At 36.4% G+C, this 21,559-nt stretch overlaps 1 protein-coding gene across 5 annotated transcripts; it reads right to left on the bottom strand.

Annotated features, from left to right (window-relative positions):
• Window positions 1-517: 517 nt before the first annotated feature.
• msi1b (musashi RNA binding protein 1b) lies at window positions 518-20,285 on the bottom strand. 5 transcript variants are annotated; one of them, XM_016485480.1, is made up of 14 exons: window positions 20,083-20,279; window positions 19,790-19,830; window positions 18,775-18,856; window positions 18,565-18,649; window positions 13,106-13,147; window positions 12,912-13,004; window positions 7,653-7,701; window positions 5,907-5,989; window positions 5,706-5,823; window positions 5,292-5,372; window positions 3,472-3,528; window positions 3,146-3,208; window positions 2,837-2,970; window positions 518-1,804 (listed from the first exon to the last, which is right to left on the bottom strand). In XM_016485480.1, the coding sequence occupies exons 1-14, from the start codon at window positions 20,211-20,213 to the stop codon at window positions 1,763-1,765; spliced, it is 1,101 nt and encodes a 366-aa protein (XP_016340966.1). In that variant the 5' UTR covers window positions 20,214-20,279; the 3' UTR covers window positions 518-1,762. The 5 variants fall into 5 exon arrangements, with proteins under 5 accessions (XP_016340966.1, XP_016340965.1, XP_016340968.1 ...); XM_016485479.1 differs by having other exon boundaries at window positions 2,837-2,991; window positions 20,083-20,276; XM_016485482.1 differs by lacking the exon at window positions 3,472-3,528 and having other exon boundaries at window positions 20,083-20,285.
• Between the last annotated feature and the right edge of the window lie 1,274 nt (window positions 20,286-21,559).

The following is a 21,559-nucleotide window of genomic DNA, read 5'->3' as shown; positions in this document are numbered from 1 at the left end:
CTAATAGTTGCAGGTTACTACTTTTTGGTGTCAATAGTAAGTTTTGTAGCAATAAGCGTGATACAAGAAGATGACAAAAAATAAAATGTTTAGTGAACAGAGATGTTTACCAAAAAAGACTGATACGTGTTGCTGCCTACGCAACCCCATTTAGCGACTTAACGGTAAAAGCCCTAGTCATATGACGTGCTTCAACAACAAGATAATGCTGTTTCATCCTGAGCAAAATCTTTAGTTTCAATATATTTTCACAAATGTCCCGTGAATACAGATTTCTGTGTGGGAGTGTTCAGTGTGCGCTTTCAGAAGACAGAATCGGTAACAGACTGTAGGCGATTTGACATGCTCTGAAGCCACAGCTGAATAAAAAAAAGACTAACAAAATTAACAGGCAACGTCTGGTGTAAAGTGAGTCATGCAGTTTTAAATCATGTAGGAGTTTTGAAATTTGAAATAATTTAATTGGCATTTCCAAATGTACTTTTAACTTTTTTTTATTTCATTTTATCAGAGGGTCAAGCTTCAAACAAGAAACATTAAAACTTTCAATTAATAACAGCCATCCTGTTTACTTCATAAAAAGTGTTATATTAGTGTTGCTACTTTTTTTTTTTCACCAGTACCAGAATCTTCAGTTAATTGAAGCATATTTATATTCTAATTATTGCAACACTTTAAACCTCTAAAAGAGATTAAAGGAATTGTGTTATGGATATAAACTTGGTAAAAGCAACAAAACAGCATGGAAATAGGGGTTACACTTCACATTTTAAAACATCTTACTGAAGATAATACATTAGATCATGACAGCACCAGACATGCTTTCACTCTCAAACACACACAGACACACACTCACTCAGCAGTAGCATCATTCACATTGCCTTCTGTTCTGTCACAAAAAAACACTGAACAAAATAAAACAAAAAGTTCAAGTTCATCAAATCATGAAAAAAAAAAAAAATTTGGACACAGGATATCATGTGTTTGCGTTCTTGAGTGTAAAAAACTCCCTTAATCACGCCGACAGATCTCACCAGATCAAAAAGATAGTATGTACAATATTTTACACAAACAAGGTCGAATCTAAGTCTGAGAAATATGTTCTCCTTATAATTACTGCTATTTTCATGATCAATGTAATAAATCCAGTTGCAAAACTAACAAAATATACATTTTGACATCCCATCACACTATATTCTTCAGTAGAAAATTTACCAAATGTGTCTGAAAGCGATTTAGTCTTTTAAATACGCTACAAAGATCCAAATAGTTTTGACACAGATTATTGCTCTTATGCTGTTAAATGAAAATGCTTTTCTACAGTTACAAACCTACATGTACATAATGTCATCACAAAAAAGACAAAACTTTGAACAAGAACTGTGAGAGAAAAAATAAAACTAAGACAAAAAATAGACTTAAGTTGATAGCGTTTAAAACTGAGAAATGAACTAGTTATTTACAGGTTTAGCTCTATATAAGACGAGCAGGAGGTTAGTTTAGAGACTGATATGACAGTAATTCATAAAACAGGAAATATGTCAAATCACATTAATAGTGTTGCAGCCGACATTCCATCAGAGTTGATTCATGTCATCCAAAACCATTCAAAAACAGAGAGCTTGAGAAAATAACAAAATGCTGCGGGCACGTAGAGTGCATCCGTTATATTCGATTGAAATCACCACATACTTCAAAAATCCTTCCTTAAGATGTGTGGAAGACGTCAGAACCATGAATACTATTGTACCTGTCACTCATTTCAGTGATAGCCGTTAGTAAATGCTGTGGCAATCAGAGGGCCCTGTAAAGATACAAATACGGCATGAATTTTAATGCAGCATAAAGGAATCCACAGGAATAACTTGCTTATTTTTACTTATTTAAAGTTCAGTTATCAAATTCATAGTTCATCAGATTTTCGCGATTAATTAAAAAAATACACTAAAATGCAATTCAGATGTACAATGACTTGAATACACTTATATGAAATCTTATATTACTTTTTGGTGAATTATTTATAACAATTTATAATAAATAATAGTAATTATTATTACCTAGAAATATTACAGCTAATAATTACTACTGATATTTGAAAATATGCCCTGCAGACACTCATGACTGTGTGTCAGGGTCAATAATTTAACCTTTCATTTCATTTCAAGGTTTTAAAATGTCACCTGGTGTAACTCCGAAAAATTGATATTTATGAATTCTTAAAAAATATATATTTAAAAATCATTTGAAAATGATTAACATACATACATGTATTCAAAATGTACAAATATATGTTTATTTATTTATGTATTTTTTTAGTTGCTGGTTACACCACAGAATGTTTTTAGAGTCATTAAATGAACGTAATTTTTTTTTTGAAAATGGTCGAAATGTGTTTTTTAAACCTTATGGAACCAGTATGAATACAAAGAGAACATTTCTAAATGTATTTTACACTATTATAGTATTTGTTAATGTTCTGAGTTAGCTTTTATTTTTCTATTTTCAGTTTTCATTTTAAATGTAGTTTAAATATTAGTAATTTTGTGTTTTCGTAATTTTAGTCCTTTAGCTTAAAATGATTTTTAAGTTATTTGCCAAAGCAACATTTCTAATTTTTAGTGATGCTATTTTTAAAGTGTAGTTTATTTCCACCTTTATTTCAGTGACTGAAAATGTTTATATAGCTTTTAGTTTTATGCCAAAGCAACATTTCTAATTTTTAGTGATGCTGTTTTTTTAAGTGTAGTTTTTTCCAGCTTCATTTCAATGACTGAAAATGTTTTTAATAGTTTTTAGTTTTAGTCCACAATAGCAGCACTGCATGTCACTGACTCACCCCGAGACTGTGGCTGAATCCAGTGCTGGGGGCGGGGCTTGCAGCGCTGATGTAGCTACTGATGGTTGAGTCCTGATTGGCTGTTCCATACAGGTCTGCCATCGGCCCAGGGCTGCTGGTACCTAAAAACCCAGCTGAGCGAGAAGGAGTTGAGCCTACAGAACAAATCAACATGACATTCCACAATGTCGCAATCACTTTTCATTAACCGGAAATCCTAAAGCTATATAGGCCAGCCATTGGGGTGTGAGCTCTTATTTCCTGAGCATGGGTCGTGTGTGGGATGTAGAAAAAACAAAATTCTCGCACCTCTGACCACAGCTGCTGCTGCTGCGGCTGCCGCCATGGGGTTGTACGCCGTTAGAGGAATGGCTACGAAAACAGCCGCATACACGTAGAACAAGCAAACAAACAGGAAAGAGAACTTAATCAGTATCAAGCAGTACGAAAGCAGTGGGAAAAGAGCTTGCATCATACTGAGTAAGAAACAATGCTCTGATAATGTGTGGTAACGCCTGTTATGCAGGATTTCCTGGGTGCTGTTGTCACAACGTTAGCTTACAGCAATCAGATCACGCTATGCTGTGTGTTGGCCGTGTGCAATAGCTGCTTGTAAAGCTCATAGAGGAACTAACCTGTGAGCTCAGGGGGGTGGGGTGATGTCAGAAGGGGGGTCCTCTCTAAGTGGAATTCTAGAATAGAGATAAACACAGAAAGCGGTTTAAACATACACACAAGTGCTGTTCACACTACACACATGGACAAGCACTACAGGGCCTATGAGTGGCAAGACACACAGAAAGACAGTCTAAAGCCCTGTTCACACCAAGAACGATAACTATAAAAATAACGATATTAGCGTCCACACCAGCGAACGATATCGTCTGTTTATTCTAAGCGCACATGCGTCTGCCGCTTTAAATTCTTGAGCTCGTTACAGCAGGATGGATTCTGATTGGCTGTCAGTGTTTTATCGTTCATCAGCTGGAAAAAAATCGTTTTGAAAGTGATCACAACGATATCGTTCCTCTGTATCGTTATCGTTATAGTTGTGGTGTGAACTATGCTATTCTTTAATATTGAGAACGATTTTTAGAACTATATCTTTATCGTTATCTTTATAGTTATCGTGCTTGGTGTGAACGGGCCTTTAGACCGCCTCTCTAAGATTTACAAGCAGCCATGGGTCTCTATGGGTTTTTGGGTAAATGACTGGTTTTCACAAAAATAATAAGCAGCACAACTGTTTTCAGTATTGACAGTAATAAGAAATGTTAACTGAGCAGCAAATCAGCATATTAGAATGATTTCTGAAGGATTGTGTGAAAATTCAGCTTTGCCATCACAGGAATAAATTACTTTTTAAAATGTATTCAAACAGAAAACAGTTATTTTAAATGGTAATAATATTTCACATTATTACTGTTTTGTATGCATTTCTGATCAAATAAATGCAGCCTTGGTATGCATTAAAGACTTCCATCAAAAGCATTAAAAAATCTTACCGACCCCGAATGGTACTGTACATAAAGTATAATCTAATATATGTGACCCTGGACCACAAAGTCCAAGCTAGCAATGCATATTACTAATCAAAAATTAAGTTTATATATATTTACGGTAGGAAATTTACAAAATATCTTCATGGAACATGATCTTTTGGCATAAAAGAAAAATTAATAATAATTTTGACCCATACAATGTATTGTTGGCTATTGCTACAAATATACCCATGTTACTTATGACTGGTTTTGTGCTCCAGTGTCACCTATGTGGTTTTACACATAAAATCTAATCACAAAATTTCAATTTCAATGAATGACTATTAATATTAATATTAATTTTAATTTAACTTTGTGCATGTGGAAATTGGGTTACATCAAATGTTTTACCAAGACTGCCAGATAATGTTCAAAAGCATAATTAGCAACTACATGTTGGCCATTTTTATTTGACAGCCATTACAATATGGTCACTGAATTGGTTATATGCAATTATACAACAGTTCTTTCTGGTCCTTGAATCTGATTGGCTGAGAGGAGTGCAATATTGTAGTGATAACAGAACTCCAACCATTTCACTGTTTAAATCACTCCGTTTGCGATATTTCTCACAGCGAGTGTCATGGCGGATGCCCAAATCCACTAGAATTGTATAAATAATACTGTTTTTGTGTCGTAGAATGTAGTTTTACAATTTTTTAGGCATGAATGTAGTTGTAGTCGTGCCTACAGCCATATCACAGCCGTGCCGATATACAGCCATATCGCACGGCTACTCATGTGATATTGCTTATTTATAAACTGATAAACAATCCCTTCCTGATTCAAAAACCCAATATTGAATAATGTATTTAATGAGTGTTTGCAAAGTCTCATCCCAAGAGAGAGTTAATTCCCGTGAACCAATGTGTGAAAAGGCCTACAGAATGCATGAGCTGGACATTGAGTTTTACCAGGGAACTGATATGTGTATCCTGGTGTGAGACTAGTATAGCTGCGACCTGCATATGTTGCTGCCTGGAACCCTGGATAACCTGGGGAAAAATATGACACCAATTAATGTCTATTCATAAAGTATTGTGAGTAAATAACAAAACCATATAATATTTTGTTAAACAATTATATGCGTAAAATAATATTTGATTTGAATATTATCAATAATTTAAATATTATTAACAGTTATATGATAACTCAAATTAATACTAAATCAATATTAGTCAATATAGTAGAATGAAAGGGTAGCATTTGTGTCTTCGGTATGAATTTTATGGCTTCTCCAGACTGCATTTTTCACTCTGAACAGCAGAGGGCAGAAGAGTCCATTCCATGCTTTAAGCTCTAATCATCCTTGTAATCTACTCTCTTACCCAGCATTCCTATGCCGAGCATGAAGGCATCCATCCCATAGGGCATGACACGAGCACGACCTCTTGAAGAGCCTGTGGGTGACATCACTTCCTTGGGCTGGGCCTTCTTACACTCCACCTGTGAGTGGAAAGGGAAGATATCAGTCAGTCAAACACAAGTTGTAGCAGTGCGTAACAGTGTCTCAGAATAAGAATTCTCACCATCTTGTTGTTGATTTCGTGGAAGTGGATCTCACAGACTTTCTCCACCACATCTTCATTCTCAAAGGTCACAAATCCAAACCCTGAGGCAAGAAAGAGTCCAGACGCTCAGACCGCAGTTTACATTTGGATTTCCACTTCAGCCATCATTATAAACAATGTCTAAAGTTCATGTACTTCAGTTCAACTTCAGGTGAGAAGGTCAGATGAAACTACCAACAAATTCTACTTCCCTTCTCACAAACCTTGTTAAATAAATACCAGAATGACTGTGATATCACAATGATACTACCATTTTTTGGGGACATGTACCATGGTAAACATCAAAGTACCATCTGATATAATCAATGTACCACAGTACCACCATCATACTTTTTATTTAGGGTCCAAAAGTCTGAGACCACTAATGGAAATGCTTCTGTTACAAAATTATATTATCAGCATAACAATTTGAGTGAAAATTTGAATTTATTTAACTATTTATGTAGTACACTGCTATGTTTTGCAAGAAGCCTCTTATTCTCACCAATGCTACGTCTATTTAAACAAAAATACAATAAAAACAGTAATATTACCATTTACAATAATTGTTTCCTATTTTAATCTATTGTAAAGTGTATTTTGTTCTTGTGATGGCAAAGCTGAATTTTTAGCACCATTACTCCAGTCTTCAGTGTCACATGATCCATAAGAATTCATGTTAATATGCTGATTTGCTGCTCAAGAAATATTTCTTCAGTGTTGAAAATAGTTGATTAATTTTTGGTGTAATCTGCAATAATTTTTTTTTTTTTCCAGAATTTATCGATGAATAGAAAGTTTCAAAAAGGCATTTATTTGAAATATATTTTTGTTACAAATGAATTTTTAATTATTTGTATTAAATTAAAATGTAACATTTTTACTGAATAAAAGTATTAATTTATTTTTCTTTTTTATATATACTGACCCCTGAACTTTTGAACGGTAGTGTACATAAATTACAGAATGTCTACATCCACCAAAAAAAAAAAAATCACACGATCATTGTCACTTTGTTTAGGGCAGAATCATAACATTTCCTTACTTCAAAAAAAAAAAAAAACTTTTTCTTTTTTATATTCATATTTAAATCATCCCAGATTGTAGTCTCAGGCGTTTGGACTCCCCCAAGTATCTGTAAAAACGAATTGAATGTGCTTTTTCTTTGTGCCTGTAACCTCTCCATTTTGAGGTTAAATATTTGTGAATGTCCTTGTGTCCTTAAGGTTCACCCTTAATACCGTAATTACATAGATTTCCTGTGACCTGTATTCTTTTTTAAACCTTTGAAGTCATACACGTGTCCACTTCGTCTCCGTAAACAGTGCTAGATTTTCTCAACAAAAAGATCTACTAGTTTTTTTTCCAACAAAACTCGCTTCTCTCTTCTCAAGTACTGCTCTGGTCTCCTGTCTGTCTCTCCATGTGTCTCATCTCCTCCACCTCTCCGCTGGGTTGAAAGGCATGCAAGCTGTCATAATCGATGTGCTTTCGAACCGGCGAGGGGGAGGGAAGGGCGCTTAACGAGGTTTTAGCCTAAACCCTGATTAACAAACACACTAATTACTCAATCTCTCTCCTCACCTACCGCTTATCCTACAGAGTACAGGATAGAGGGCCATGGAGAAGAGACGGAGACAGATTGGACCAGGTTTAGGAAGGAAGGAGCAAACGGGAGATTGGCTGCACAGTTATTTAATGAAATATAGAGAAAGGGAAATTTACCTCTGTGTCTGTTGGTGGTTTTGTCAAACATAAGCATGGCGTCATCCACCTGTAGGACAGGAAGAGAAAGAGATTATTTGTTATCTATAGCATTAGTCACCGTTTTCAATCTTGTGATGACGCATATCCTACTGAAACAGAATGTTTGAGGCAACATAAAAGGGCATGTCTTTTATTTTGTAAATGGCCAATAGGCTTTAGCTACATCATAGCCATAAACCATAATATGCTACATGATGGTCAGTTTGAGCTTATAGGGGCATTTGATTGGATAAAAATATGAGAAGTGCAGGATGAGTCATCAGTGTTTTTTTTTATTTCAGTTTTTCTGGAAGTGAAAATATTAAACATGTATATCTGTTAGTTTTGTCAACTTTTAAGGGAGTCTTTAAAGGTCACCACAATTTAGCAATTTAGCATTTAACAGCTGACGGTAGCCACTGTCTTCCATAGTTATGGAAAATAAATAGAAAATAAATCTATTTATTAAATAGATAAAATAGAAAACAAATATGGAAGTCAATGGCTACTGTTAACTGTTTGGTTACCAACATTCTTCAAAATAGCTTTTTTTTTTGTATTCAACAGAAGAAAGAAACTCGTACAGGTTTGGAACAACTTGAGTAAATGATGACAAAAGTTAAAGTGTGTTAATTAAGAAATAGTCAGTTAAATCTTTTACAGTTTTTTTTTCAACTGCTTACATACAAAATCTTTACTTGTCACATAATTTCTGAAACCTGACACTCAAACACTAGACCACACGCCAAGGCATAGGCCAACTCAATTATGCTGAAGCTGTATACTGTGAAATGAATCTCTTACTTACATTGTACGTACATCTGCGCTTTGTTGTTTATGATGAGAGAATTCGCAAGAGTCCGGAATTCAGTCAGCGAACGCGCGCGCTCTCAACAAAACTGATGAGTTTAAACGATGACTCATCTGAACGCTTCTGATTGGCCATTGCATTCCTAAGCTCAACAGATATGTGTGTGATTGGTTAAAATGCGCAACACTGTAAAAACGCCTAAAATGAAATACGGTGCAACATGCCGCAATCGACACTGTCTATTCATATTCACGTTGTTAGCAACAGACGTAATAGATTTAATTTGTTTGTGCAGGGGCATTTTTGTCCAGTTTAGTGGCATTTTTGCCCCAAGTCCCCGTGGTCAAGGGGAAGGCTAAAGGCTGATTTATACTTCTGTGTTGGACCTACGCCGTAGCTTACGCATAGACGCACACCCATACGCCGTAGTCTGACGTGCACCTCTCCAAAAATTTAACAGCACATAAATTCTATGCAGATCGCAAGCGTTTAATGATTTGATATTTATTTGCCGCCGTCACGGCTATAATGCTTCTCCGACGAGCCGCTTCTTCTTCGGCTTTTGCCGTGGTACTGCGGGTTACACCAGCAACATGCCCGTGGACACTGCTGACTAGCGGTTTGCATGTGTACTGCACGTTGACGCAGACACAGACGCAGAAGTATAAATGAAAACTGACGCATAGCCTACGGCGTAGGTCCGACGCATAAGTATAAATCAGCCTTAAGCCTTCCCCAGCCTTACACGCGCTCCGCCTATGCGACAAGGGCCAGTTTTACTAATAGCTTGTGCCAGCGCAAACTGTCTTTTGGCGTTACGATTGTACTGTCAGGTTTTACTAAAGACGCCCAGTGACGAATTAGCGCTGAACAGGCGTGGACAGTTATTTTTGAGCCTGACCTTATTGAATATGCATTTGTAGGAGTTTCCCTTTCAGATGCAAAAGTTATGGGAGGATAGTATTCAAATGAATCACGAAATGCGTTTTACTAACTTTTGCGCTCGTCAAATTACTGCCATTTGCGCCATTATTTAACGCCTCAAAAACGCATGTCTTAAACTATTTTGCGCTTAAAATGGCTGCAGTTATTGTTGCTAGGAGGAGGCACAGAGTGCGCGTGGTAGAAGGGAAAGGATTTTTTCCACACGTATTAATTTATTTTGAATAAATATTTTTAATTTTCATGTTATTTTTAATTTGCTTCAGAGAAAATAAAAGACGGCCTGAAACCCTCAACTAGTTTGCAAATGTTTGCTTTTGAGATGTGTTTGTGATATTTTGAATGCAGTGCTTCATTTTGCAAGAGATGTGAGGCATTTTGCATTTTGTGTGTGCAATTCTTGGATTTGTGTGTAAAGTCTGGAAAAAAAGAGGCAAAGTTTTGAAAATGTGTGTAAGCAGTTGAAAAAAACTGTAAAGTACACTTAAGATAAATATATATATTTAAGATTTGAAGCAGCCAACACTACAAGTGCATATTTAAAACATTGCGAACTAGTTAATTAGTTGGAATGCTAACTGCAATATCATAGGGTTTCCGTTAGAAGTAAGAAGGGAGAAAGTGTACTGACTTGTGTTTTAGCATCTGTATGTGTGTGCAAAAAAGTGTCACAGTGAGCATACTGACAGCTTCAACCTAAAGGTCAGAGGTGAAGGTCAAACTTCGAGGTCTTTGTGTGAACAAGAAAGAGGATGAAAAACTTTCAATCTAGAATATGAAACACAAGTGGACAGCCTGACCAATCAACACTTGATGTGTGCACACGCTCACAGTCTCTTGGTGAAGACTAACTAAAAGACCAATAACACTCTCTGTGTTCCTTCTCCATGTCCTTTTACTCATCTTTTAATGTGTGTGCCTGGAAAAAGAGCTTGTCTAATAGTGTAGTATAGGGTTTAATATTACTAGTTATTAATTGGCTGATATTTGGTCATTTGGAGATGTTTTTTTTTTAATCAATGGATAACAAACAAAAGTTAGTGATGTACCAAAAATATTCTTTTCACCTTCATTTAATTGAAAACCAGAACAGAAAACAAAGTTTCAGTAATTCAATTTGGGTAAGGAGGTAGGGTAGGGGTAGGGATAAATTAGAACCAGTGGTATTAAAAGTTGGGTAACACTTTATTTTAAGGTGTCCTACAGTGTAATTATACATTTAAGTATTGAGTAATATTAATTAACTACATGTACTTACTACTGTATATGGTTAAGGTTAGATTAGGGTTTGTCTTAGGGTTACTTGCATTTAATTATGCATAATTTAGTGTTATTATAATAGTAAGTACATGTAACGTGTAACAAGGACACCTTAAAATAAAGTGTTATTAAAAGTTGTTCAGCAGCAAGCTGTTTGTACATTGCTACTCTAGCATAATTTTTGGTCAGGATGAAGTGCTGCTGACATGTTTACCCATTGTAGTTTATCCATGTTGTGTGCGCAAAAAAGACACTGACACAGTCAAAATGGGTAACTGAAAAAGTGCTAATTGTTCCGGTCATGAATTTTTATCCTCCAAAAGTATTCCAGCCGGAACTTCTTTTTTTTTTCTAATTTTTTCAGTTGCTGAAATTTTGGTGGATCACGATACAAAATAGTTAGTGAACTTTGAGTAAATATTGTTTAAAATAATTTAAGAAATGTTAATGTAATTTAATCAATTTTATGCACATTTCATTTTTTGTCACTCACCACTGTTGTTATGGTAGTCTTGGACATAAAGATAAAACAACAGTTTAAGTTTGTTTTAAGTTTAAGTGACCAAAATTATCATAGAAATGTGAATCTGAAGTCATATTTTTTTTAATTTCATCAATTTTATGTACATTTAATTTTTTGTCAATCAGCATTATTTGCCTATATGGCAGTCTTGAACATAAAGAAATATCAACAGTTTAAGTCACCAATATTATTGCAGAAATGTGAATTTAAAGAAAAATTTTTTTTTTTTTTAAGTGTTCATTTAATTTAATAATTTTTTTGTTCATTTCATTTTCTGTCATTTAGCATTATTAATATGTTGTGTTTGCCTACATGACAGTCTTTGACATAAACCAAAAATCAACAGTTTAAGTTACCAATATTATTGTAGAAATGTAGAATTGTACATACAATATAGTATTGTAGAAATTTAATTTTCTGTCATTTAGAATTATATTATGCTGTATTTGCCTATATGGCAGTCTTGGACATAAAGAAAATCAGCAGTTTAGGTCACCCACACTCTTAAACAACAGAACAGAATTCCTGTAGTTCAGACAGCAGCGCAAGCGCTAGCAATGCCAAGGACAAAGCTTCGATTCCTAGGGAGAGCAAGCGCTGATAAAATGTTTACCTTGAATGCAACGCAAGTTGCTTTGGAATAAAGTGCCTACCTAATTGTGACGAGAGGTACGGATAAAGCAAGCGTTTGTCTGGCCTTGTGATACAAATAAGGCAGCCCCCATAAAACAGCTGTTATTGACTATAGTCTTCATCTCATGTGAGTGTACATGATTTATCACATTGTCAAATCTGATAATATTTTCAAAAACAACTGCCTACATGAGGGAAATTCCTGAGTGCACCTTTAAAGGTCAGGTCAAGTAGAAAGCTGTGAGCTTTTCTCACTTTTCACACGTTTGTATTTAATAACCTTTCAAATTTTCCAATCTTAACTAGTATCTTTTTTTAATTGAGTTACATATCGAGTCCCATCTTGTTCTGTGTGCTTCTTATCATGGTGTTTGTTTTTCTCTCTCCATCGCTCCCTCTCTCCATCCCTTGTTCAAACCAGGCCAGAACACAAAGTGACCAGTGAGGCAAACTAATCTGCAACTTCCCCGGGTGGCTGCGACTATCATCTCTCTCTCTTTTTCTCTCTCTGTCTGCATTCCACACACTTAAGTATGGCTCAAGAATGATGAATTATTTTCTGCCCAAGTTTTGCACTGACAATGTGTAACTGAAGTGTGATGCAAAGAAACGTTAGATGATCTATTACAGAAGCCCGTCAGATTTTGGCATGTATTGTTGTGTTACTTCAGTTATGAACATTCGTCCTCCCCCTAAACACACGGTCTCTCCCTCGTTTTTTCTCCTACACACACACACACACACACACCCCAAACACAAAACCTTTTGCCCGCTAAATTACTTGGGGACAATGGATGGGCAGGGTCACCGTGGTAACCGGGTAGGAGGGGGGCTGAGGGCAGGAGCAGCTGTTCCATCAAATTAATTCAGATTCAAGTAATCTCCCCCACCTTCCCCAAACTCTCAAACTCTACCCCAACTCTTTCTCTCAGTCTCTCTGCGCCTTTCTTGTTCCCTCTTTCATGCTTCCTCACCAAACTGGAATATTAGTCCTATTCCTTGTTCCAAGCCTAAGAACATCATTTACCCATAGTAAAATCACTGTAACACTGTAACACAGACGACTTACCTTTCCGAACTGGTCAAAGTACTGCTTTACATCTTCAATAGTAGTGTTCACTGACAGACCTCCAACAAAGATTTTCTTTGTCCGAGTCACCAACTGAAAAAGAGAGATAGGTTGGAGAGATGAAGATCTTCAAAAACAACAAAAAGCTGGATATTATCAAGCATCTTGACCACGTGGACCAGTCAGGCACATACCTTAGGCTGGGCTCGTCGCGGAAAGGCAACTTTCGGGTCAATCTAGAGGAGAGTTTGAGAGGAGAAGGTCTAGTTTAGAAATTCTGGAGAAAGGGGAAGACTGACACCAACACACCCAGGACTATAAATGAGAACATCAGTGAGGAGCTCACATCCTCTGAGCTCTGGTTTCGGTTGGTGTCTCTCTGTCCTTGCAGGGACATCTGCCTGTGTGTTTTAAAGGCTCTGACTGCACCCTGCATTAACTTTACTGTCTGAGAATGATGGTACATTCATACATGCAGAATTCAGGGAAGGACAAGAGTGATGAGAAATGAAAAAAGTAATGTAGATTCGTCTAAAGAGAGAATTGCCAGTGAGAAACTATTGAGAAGAGAATAACGCTCCATTCACACTGTCAGTGATTTTATTGTTAGATGTTGCCAGGTTGTTGAATTATTGGTCGCTTGAAGACGTTCCTAATATTACTGGTTGGCTGAGCCATTGGCCGTAGTTTTTGGACATCCTATTACAGATAAGTAAGTAAATAAGACTCTATTAAAAAAGAAAAAAAAAACTGTATAGACCTGGTAATACTATATGCAGCATTAACATGAAATAGACTGAATATGTATTATTTTTGTACTGTTACAGTGTGTGTTCTAGGGCTGCCACAATTAATTGGAATAAAATGACTGAAAAAAAAATTATAAACAAGACTCATTTTTCTGTGTTCAGTTTGTTTCTGCAAAAAATGTTTATTTTGGAAGAAAAGTGCTTGTATATAAACTGTAGTACTGAATAATGTCATCATTCATAAAACTCATAATTTTGATAATCATATCCCTAAATAAACTATCGTATTAAGTTTTGGTTTTGGTATGATTTTGTAATGTTTTTAAAGGAAGACTTTTAAGAATTAAGAAGCCTCTTGCCAAGGCTGCATGTATTTGCAAAAATGTAGTAATATTGTGAAATATTATTGCAATTTAAAATAACGGCTTTCTATGTGAAAATATGTAAAAATGCAATTTATTCCTGTGATGGCAAAACTGGATTTTCAGCATCATGACTCCAGTATTCAGTGTCACGTGATCCTTCAGAAATCATTCTAAAATTATTTATTAGATGATTATAATATTATTATAATTTTTACACTATAATCATTCTTTCTTATCATCGATTTTAAAAACAGTAGTGCTGCTTAATATTTTAGTATAAACTGTTAATTCACTTTTTTTTTTAGGATACTTTGTTGAACAGAAAGTTCAACAGAACAGCATTTACCTGAAATAGAAATCTTTTGTAACATTGTAAATGTCTTTACTGTCCCTTTTGATCAGTTTAATGCGTCTTTCCTCAAAAACAGTATTAATTTCCTTCAAACCAATTGTTAGTCCCTGCAATGTGACTTTTCTCATCGCCAACCGTAACTGGCAAACTTGGAGTCGCTTTGTTGCTGTCAGTGTGAAGACCCCTTAAATCAGAGAGTGTAACGTTCACAGACGACAGAGAAACAGGGAGAAAAGTTTACAGGTTTCTATGTGAGGCAAATGGAAATGGATGAGTATGACTAGACAGAAGAGGCTGTCATGGCCACCTGTGACTGGACAAGAGAAGGGTCAGCTTTCCTGTAAACATCACTGGACGACATGAAAAACACTCAGGGAAACACCACAACCAGGTTTCCTTGGAAGAAGACTGGTCAGAAAACAAAAGAAGGCACAGAAACTCAAGCAGAAAAGCATCTTTGACCCACACACTCTTCGGACAGCCAAACAAAACATTTTGTTTGTTTGTGTTTGTTTGTTTTTGCATGTCTTTCTATTTCTTTTCTTTCTTTCTAAAAGTCTGATTATTATTTATTGGTGTCTAAATCTGGAAAATGAGTTGTGAAACATTACAAATAGCATCCAGCTCCTTGAATCTACAGTATGCTTGCACTTAAATGCATTAAAACAGAGTTAAAGCTAAATTTGTGTAAATGTAGCAACAACATTTTGATATACCATTCGATTTTTTATTTAGGAACCATGTGCAGAAAATTTGATGTTGATTAGCACCCACTGCCACAGTAGACAAACTAGATTACAGATACTCAAGATACTCTATATTAGTCTATAGTCTAGTCCATCTATTTACCAAATGCTAGTCTACGTCATGCTGTACTGAGGTTAAATTCTAGAAGACAGTGAAGGCAGTACAGCGCTAGCAGCAATAATGATTAGTCTGTCCGAGAGAGGGTTCGAATAGAGCTATGCTAAAGAGCTAGCAGCTCTGAGGTAAACTACAGCAGTTTACCAGAGTCGCCCGTTTGTTTTCATACAACAGACTACGAGTAACAGAGTTTCTTTGTGAATCTAGAGAGTAAAATGAAGAGGCTAAGCTAATCTGAACAGAGATCTGATGCAGAGGCTACGGTTTACAGTATGTCTATAGTTTCTAGACTACTCTGATAGTCACCTCCGGTCCACAACATTGCTGAGGCCGCACCACTCCTGTGCACAATCAAAAACAAACAAACAGACACACACACAAACAAACAAAATCAACATACGCACATGAGAGGAAAGCTGAGGATAAAATGTATGGTCACATAAAACAGATTATTGTCATTAGAGTTGGTTTTGACCATGTGGAGAGTGGAGAGACACTGAAAAGTAATGGATTCAGTAGGGGCTCGTATGTTTAAACACCATAGACATTCAATACATTCACATTAGTGGTCAATCTTAAACTTTTACGCTTTTTCGGTCTTGAATGTTTGCTTATATCTTTTGCATTTTATCACGCAATGGTTCAATGAAATGACAGTTGACAGTTAATCATTATATAAAATACATACAATGAATACAATATTCCATTCTGAGGGATTTTAAGTTTATCCACTATAGACTTTCACTAAATTTACATTCGTTTTAGACATGAGGTTTCAACTCTTCAACTTTTACACTTTTTCAGTCTTCATTTTTTTTAATGTATATTAAACATAGTAAAATGTGATTCATACAATTACTAGACCATTTCTACTGTAAGCACGGTTTCAATTTCTTAATTAAAAGGTATTTTGATATTTTTTGGGTGGGGGGGGGGGGGGGGCCATGAAGTAAAAAATGTAAAGAAAATAATATAGCGGGGTGATACACCTGTCCTGATATCATAATGAAGAAAAAAAATAGAAAAAAAGAAAGCAATTCTTCAAATACTATTTTATTTTCATTATTATTACTATTATTTACATAATATTTTAAGAAATATGCTCCACTGCTTATAAATGTTTAAAAAGCTGGTCCACTAAATTAAAAAAAATGTGGCGTGACCAAAATTTTTAAAAATTAAAAATACAATTATTTAATAAAAACGTAAAAATACTGATTAAGATGTGTATATTTACATGTATTCAATGTGTAAGGAAAATACTTAGATTTTTTTTTAACTGGGGCAGACATTTTTATTTGTAAATTAAAACATGTTAAACCTATGTTAAATAAAATAAAAATGAAACTTGTGTTAAATAAAAGTATTTTAAAACCATCTGAAACCAAAATGAACAGAAAGACTACATTTCTAAGAACCTGATACGTTTTACTTTTTTATCTTGGAAACTCTTATGTGCTCTTTTTGTATTCTCACTTGACCCAAAGGTCGAGTACAATGAAAACCTCTTTTTGAGTTTGACTCCCAGCGCTAATACACTTCAGTATTAAAGTGTGCACAACAAATGCACACTTTGTATGGATATTCTGATTTGTGTGTTTATTTTAAGGGTGTTTTCAGATGCTGTCAATACTTCTCTGTGGCTCTGGGAATAACATTACCCTTCGATTCACAAATTTTCCATCTTGGGAAAACATAAACACATCCAGTGACACAGCTTTCTTTAACATGAAAACACATACTCACATAATTTCAGAAATACAATAAAAAAAGGACATATCTGAATAGTATCTGACCACAATGTGCCCTTAAACGGCCACAATTGCCATCCCTGTCAAAACTATTTTAAGTCAATGGACTTAACTAACCAGGTCAATCCTTTAGGGTCAATCGCCAAAACCCTAGCGGTGTGCATCAATCACATACAGACAAACACACAAACACACAAACACACAGAACGACCGCACCATCCACAAGAACGCTCAACAGTGCATCCCAAGACCGCTGACTTAAAATTGTGATTTTTATGAGTTGCGCCGCACACGTTTCTCTCTCTTTCCTGGCCTCCCCTCCTCCACCTCCCCATCGCTGAGCTTGTTAAGCTAATCTCCAGTTTAAAGTCGGCCCAGGCGAGCAGCCATAAGGCACCTTCACAGGGGCACAGTCATAGAGGTAAAGCAGGACAAAGGCCTCCATGTTCCCCTGGCTCTGCCTGCCTCTCTCTCTCAGTGGGGAGGCACTTAGAAAACAGCACAAGCGGCCAGGCTGTGGAAGACTGGAACTGAGACACTTTTTAAGCGCTCGCTGTAGTTTTATGTAAGAGTCCGATGGGCTTTTCCAGTCTCTTTCCTTCGGTTGCCTGTTTTGGTGTAAGATCTCGGTGAACAAATTGCCTGAAGTGCTGAGGATTTCTGAAGCACAGAAACACACAGTTTCGTTGTGGTTTGCCGTGTACTACCTGTTGCCATAGTGCGAGGCGGTTTTTCACTCAAATGAGGAACCGGTGCAAACAAACTTTCAGAAGAGGGAGAGAGAGAGATGAGAAAGTTTTTTCTTCTCCTTCGGGCCTCATGCTCCCTCCCCACTGACCCCCTAGGGGGTGACTCCACTGTTGTCATGGTAACCAACGGGCACCATTGTCCCAGGACCCGCCTGCTCTGCACAGCGACAAAGACTCTCACAAATAGATGCACCGCAACACAAAACCTTGCATTAAAGTTTCCTATTTCTAGCACTCTTACTGAATCTACTAATCCGTTTTGATGCCAAATTACGTTTATTTTATTCATCCAATGAATGTCATTCATAAACAAGGCCTAAAAATCCTTGTACACCTGTTAGTAAAACAGCACCGAGGCATCACAGGGTTCAAGGACTAGTTTCCACAGGGGGAAAATCTGAATTCCGCCTGAGTCTAATGTGTTTGGTGAACACTCTTGAGACAAGGCACCACAAAGGCTTCCCAGCAACTCCCAGCATACCCTGTTCGGGTCCCCTAGTTACCATAGCAATTGACACAGAATAGGAATGCTTCCCTGACAACCTAATTGAGGAACGGCTGAGATGGGAACTTTTTCTCGCTCTCTCTCTCCAAATCTTCCCGAATTGTTTGACCAAAACCCAGTGTGAAGAGGAATGAAACCTCACAAGCATACACAGCATCTATGACTCTGAACAATTATATATTGGCATTTCAGTCAGTCAGATACTGCACTAAAACTCATTATAGCGCAATATAAAAAAATATGTGTATCTGAAGTGGTTTTATTAAACGCAACACACAAGACTGTTAGCGCAGCAGTTAAATGATGATAAAAACTCACAGTTTTCGAGTCCAGCTCATGTCTGGACTGGGCCAGGACTTTGTCCACACCAGCTTGGTCAACAAATGTGACAAATCCGAAACCCCTAGTGGAAAGAGGGATCAAAATTACAACACCTCCACCCATTTGTGCAAAACGGACAATACGGTCAATAATAAAAGCCTTTGTATGTTTGTTGTCGCTTCCCAGTCAGGTTGGCTGTTCCCTTACCTTGAGCGTTTTGTAACTGGATCTCTCATCACCATACTCTCTTTCACTTCACCAAACTTGCAGAAGTAGTCCTTCAAACCCTCTGAGAACGCAGGAGAAGATGAATTATTTCAGAACATTAAAGGTGAGAAGCCAAACAAGATGATGGAAAACCAAGATTATTCCCTGATGACATCAACAGTGAATGGATGACATCATCAGTGGAGATGATCTAAGAAGCCTGATGTGACATACAAGGTGAGGTCATCGTCATGTAGTGAAATATACAGGACTTTTTATGTGAATTTAGGTTATTTACTCTTTAACGATGTATTTTTGATTTCTAAATCTAAAATTGTTTTAAAAACTCTAAAATGTAGGCTACATATAGATATTAGCCACAAATACGATTCTTAGTTACCGACTTTGGTGGAAAGTAGGTGCCTGCCAAGCTGATAAATCCTAATGAAAATGTTTATCTATTGAATGATCATAATAGCTGGCAGAATCAGATGACAGGAAGGCTATTAAGAGTTCTGTGCCGTGTACAATACCTCAGCGTAATTCAAAACAACAATGTGTCCTACATACTGAGGACAGCCTACAGCATGACAGCAGTTGGTGAAACTTTCTCCATTCACTCAGCTAAACCTGTTGTATAGGCTTTGCACAAAGGATCAAGCCAAATTTTTTTCTCATCCAGAGCTACTTGCTTATTAGTTGCATGCATACCGTGAAACACAATGCATTATAAAAATGTCTTCATCTTTATAGCTACTATCTTTAATCTTCTTCAATTGTTGCAGTAATTTCTTACATTTCCACTCGATTCTAAGCAGTTTCAGAGATTTTCTTAAAGAATTAAATTGCATTGAATTTGCAGGTTGTAACTTTACTGTAGACTTTGTAGCTGCTTGAAAGGGCTATTGAGATTTATTTAGACCGCAATTACACAGTAATTCAGTGTTTTGTATGAATCAGGTCTGTCTCTTTGGCTGACATGTGCAGATACTTAGGCTAGTAAAGTGTTACTCACCTTGCGTAGTCTGCCAGCTCAGACCACCGATGAACATTTTACTGTGAAAACAACACAAACAAGTGATCAACAAGTGCTGCGCGTTTGCGTATAAGGACTGAAAAGACAGAAGAGAAGCGTCAAGATCTTCCGAGACTCAAATAACGGCAGTGATTCTCAGTGAAACTCATCCGAGTGGATGAGAGGTGCGCTGGACACCGCCAAAACACGTTTCCCTCTTTGTTTAGTTACTTTTAATTGATTTCGATCTGACGTTCTTATATGTAAGTTTGAGATCGGAGGAAGGTTTTTACCAGGGGTCGTGCGGAGAGTCCGAGGAGGACAGGTTACTTTGGCTGCCTTCCGACTCCATTGCGCGGCTGTGTATCCCGTCCGAGTACGGTGCGAGAAAGGAGGCAGAAAGTGTGGAGAGGGGGATTGACATGGGGTGAGTTAGAGCTCAAAGCCCAAAGACTCCACCTCTCTCTTGGTCCAGTCCCGGCGTGAAACACGGGAGCCCTCGAAAACTGACCGGGAGTCAGTGGATTAGCCTACCTTCCTCCGTGACACGAGGATGACATCAGAACTGAAACGATTCGGCATCACGGTAACTGTTCAAGCTGACGATCTGTGTCTGTTTGTAGCGATTCACCGATTCACTGAAGCAACAGTGATCGATTATTTATCTCTTTGATTATTATTTATGTAAATCATTATACGAATCATTTTATTAAAGAACATTATTTATTTATTTGTGAACATCGCTTTATTTAGTGATCATTCATTTGATAAAAAAAAACATTTATATATTTATTTATTTATTTATGTGTGAACACTGCTTTATTTATTAGTGAACATTCATTTTATTAAAGAACATTTATTTATTTATTTATTTTTAATTATTAGTTATCTATTATTTGTTTTTATTTTTATTTAAATAAATTTAATTTCAGGGTACTTAAATGACACAAAGTTTAATGCATACAAAATTACCAAAGCATCAAAACCAAAAGTGTCAGACAAAAGTTAATAATACAAAATAGAGTAGGCCTACCATTATTAATAATAATGATGACGATGATGATGAGGATGATGAAAAACAACAAAACAATAATAGTAGTAATAAATAAATAAATACATTTTCAACAAGACAGTAATGAACATTAACAGACAATGAACAAAATATAAATAACAATTAAATATTAATATGAAATCATGCACAAATGCCCTCCTCTACAGTACCTGCATTTGATTTCTGACAGTTTAGGACAACAAAGAGTGAAAGTTGAGAGTTTTTCCAGAATTGTTCTCTGTTATATCTCTAACTTTATAACAATGAAGTTGGACATTTGCAACATCACCAGTGTCACACTCTTCCATTTAGAAGCCATGTTTCTGTGTGTTTGGCGTTTCCTATGAGGATCTGTCTCTGATTCTGATAAATCAAACCTTCTGTTTAGTTTCCTACTAACATTCCAGGTTCCTTTGATTTGCAGTTTCATTTTCCCAATGCGGTATGATTAGTTTTTTTTGTGATTTGGTTTTGTTCAGCAGAGCTGCTCTGAAACTGATCTCTCTCTCTCTCTCTCTCTCTCTCTCTCTCTCTCTCTCTCTCTATGCCATTTTCTTTCTTCTGACACCTGTTGATGAAACTGCTCTGGTGGAAACACAGTCCACTCTGACCTTCTCTCTAGGGGAAGCCCATATCAGCACAGCATATCACCATTACTATAACAACAATTTCACAAATAGAGATGCAGCTAAGCAGGAGTTTTAAATATTTAGAGATCC

The sequence above is a fragment of the Sinocyclocheilus anshuiensis genome, unplaced genomic scaffold (genome assembly GCF_001515605.1).
Source record: "Sinocyclocheilus anshuiensis isolate Anshui unplaced genomic scaffold, SAMN03320099.WGS_v1.1 scaffold213, whole genome shotgun sequence".
Lineage (NCBI taxonomy): Eukaryota > Metazoa > Chordata > Actinopteri > Cypriniformes > Cyprinidae > Sinocyclocheilus > Sinocyclocheilus anshuiensis.
The sequence above is the reverse complement of the archived record's forward strand: the minus strand, read 5'-3'. Positions and strand labels throughout refer to the sequence as shown.

What these genes read in the sequence shown, in the direction of transcription:
- msi1b (XM_016485479.1), bottom strand. Translation starts at nt 20,213, where the DNA reads ATGTCAATCCCCCTCTCCACACTTTCTGCCTCCTTTCTCGCACCGTAC. An exon ending in GAGCTGGCAGACTACGCAAG is followed by an intron (nt 18,857 to 19,789) that starts GTGAGTAACACT and finishes CTGCGTTCTCAG; the next exon opens with AGGGTTTGAAGGACTACTTC. An exon ending in ATGAGCTGGACTCGAAAACT is followed by an intron (nt 13,148 to 18,564) that starts GTGAGTTTTTAT and finishes ACTCTCCTCTAG; the next exon opens with ATTGACCCGAAAGTTGCCTT.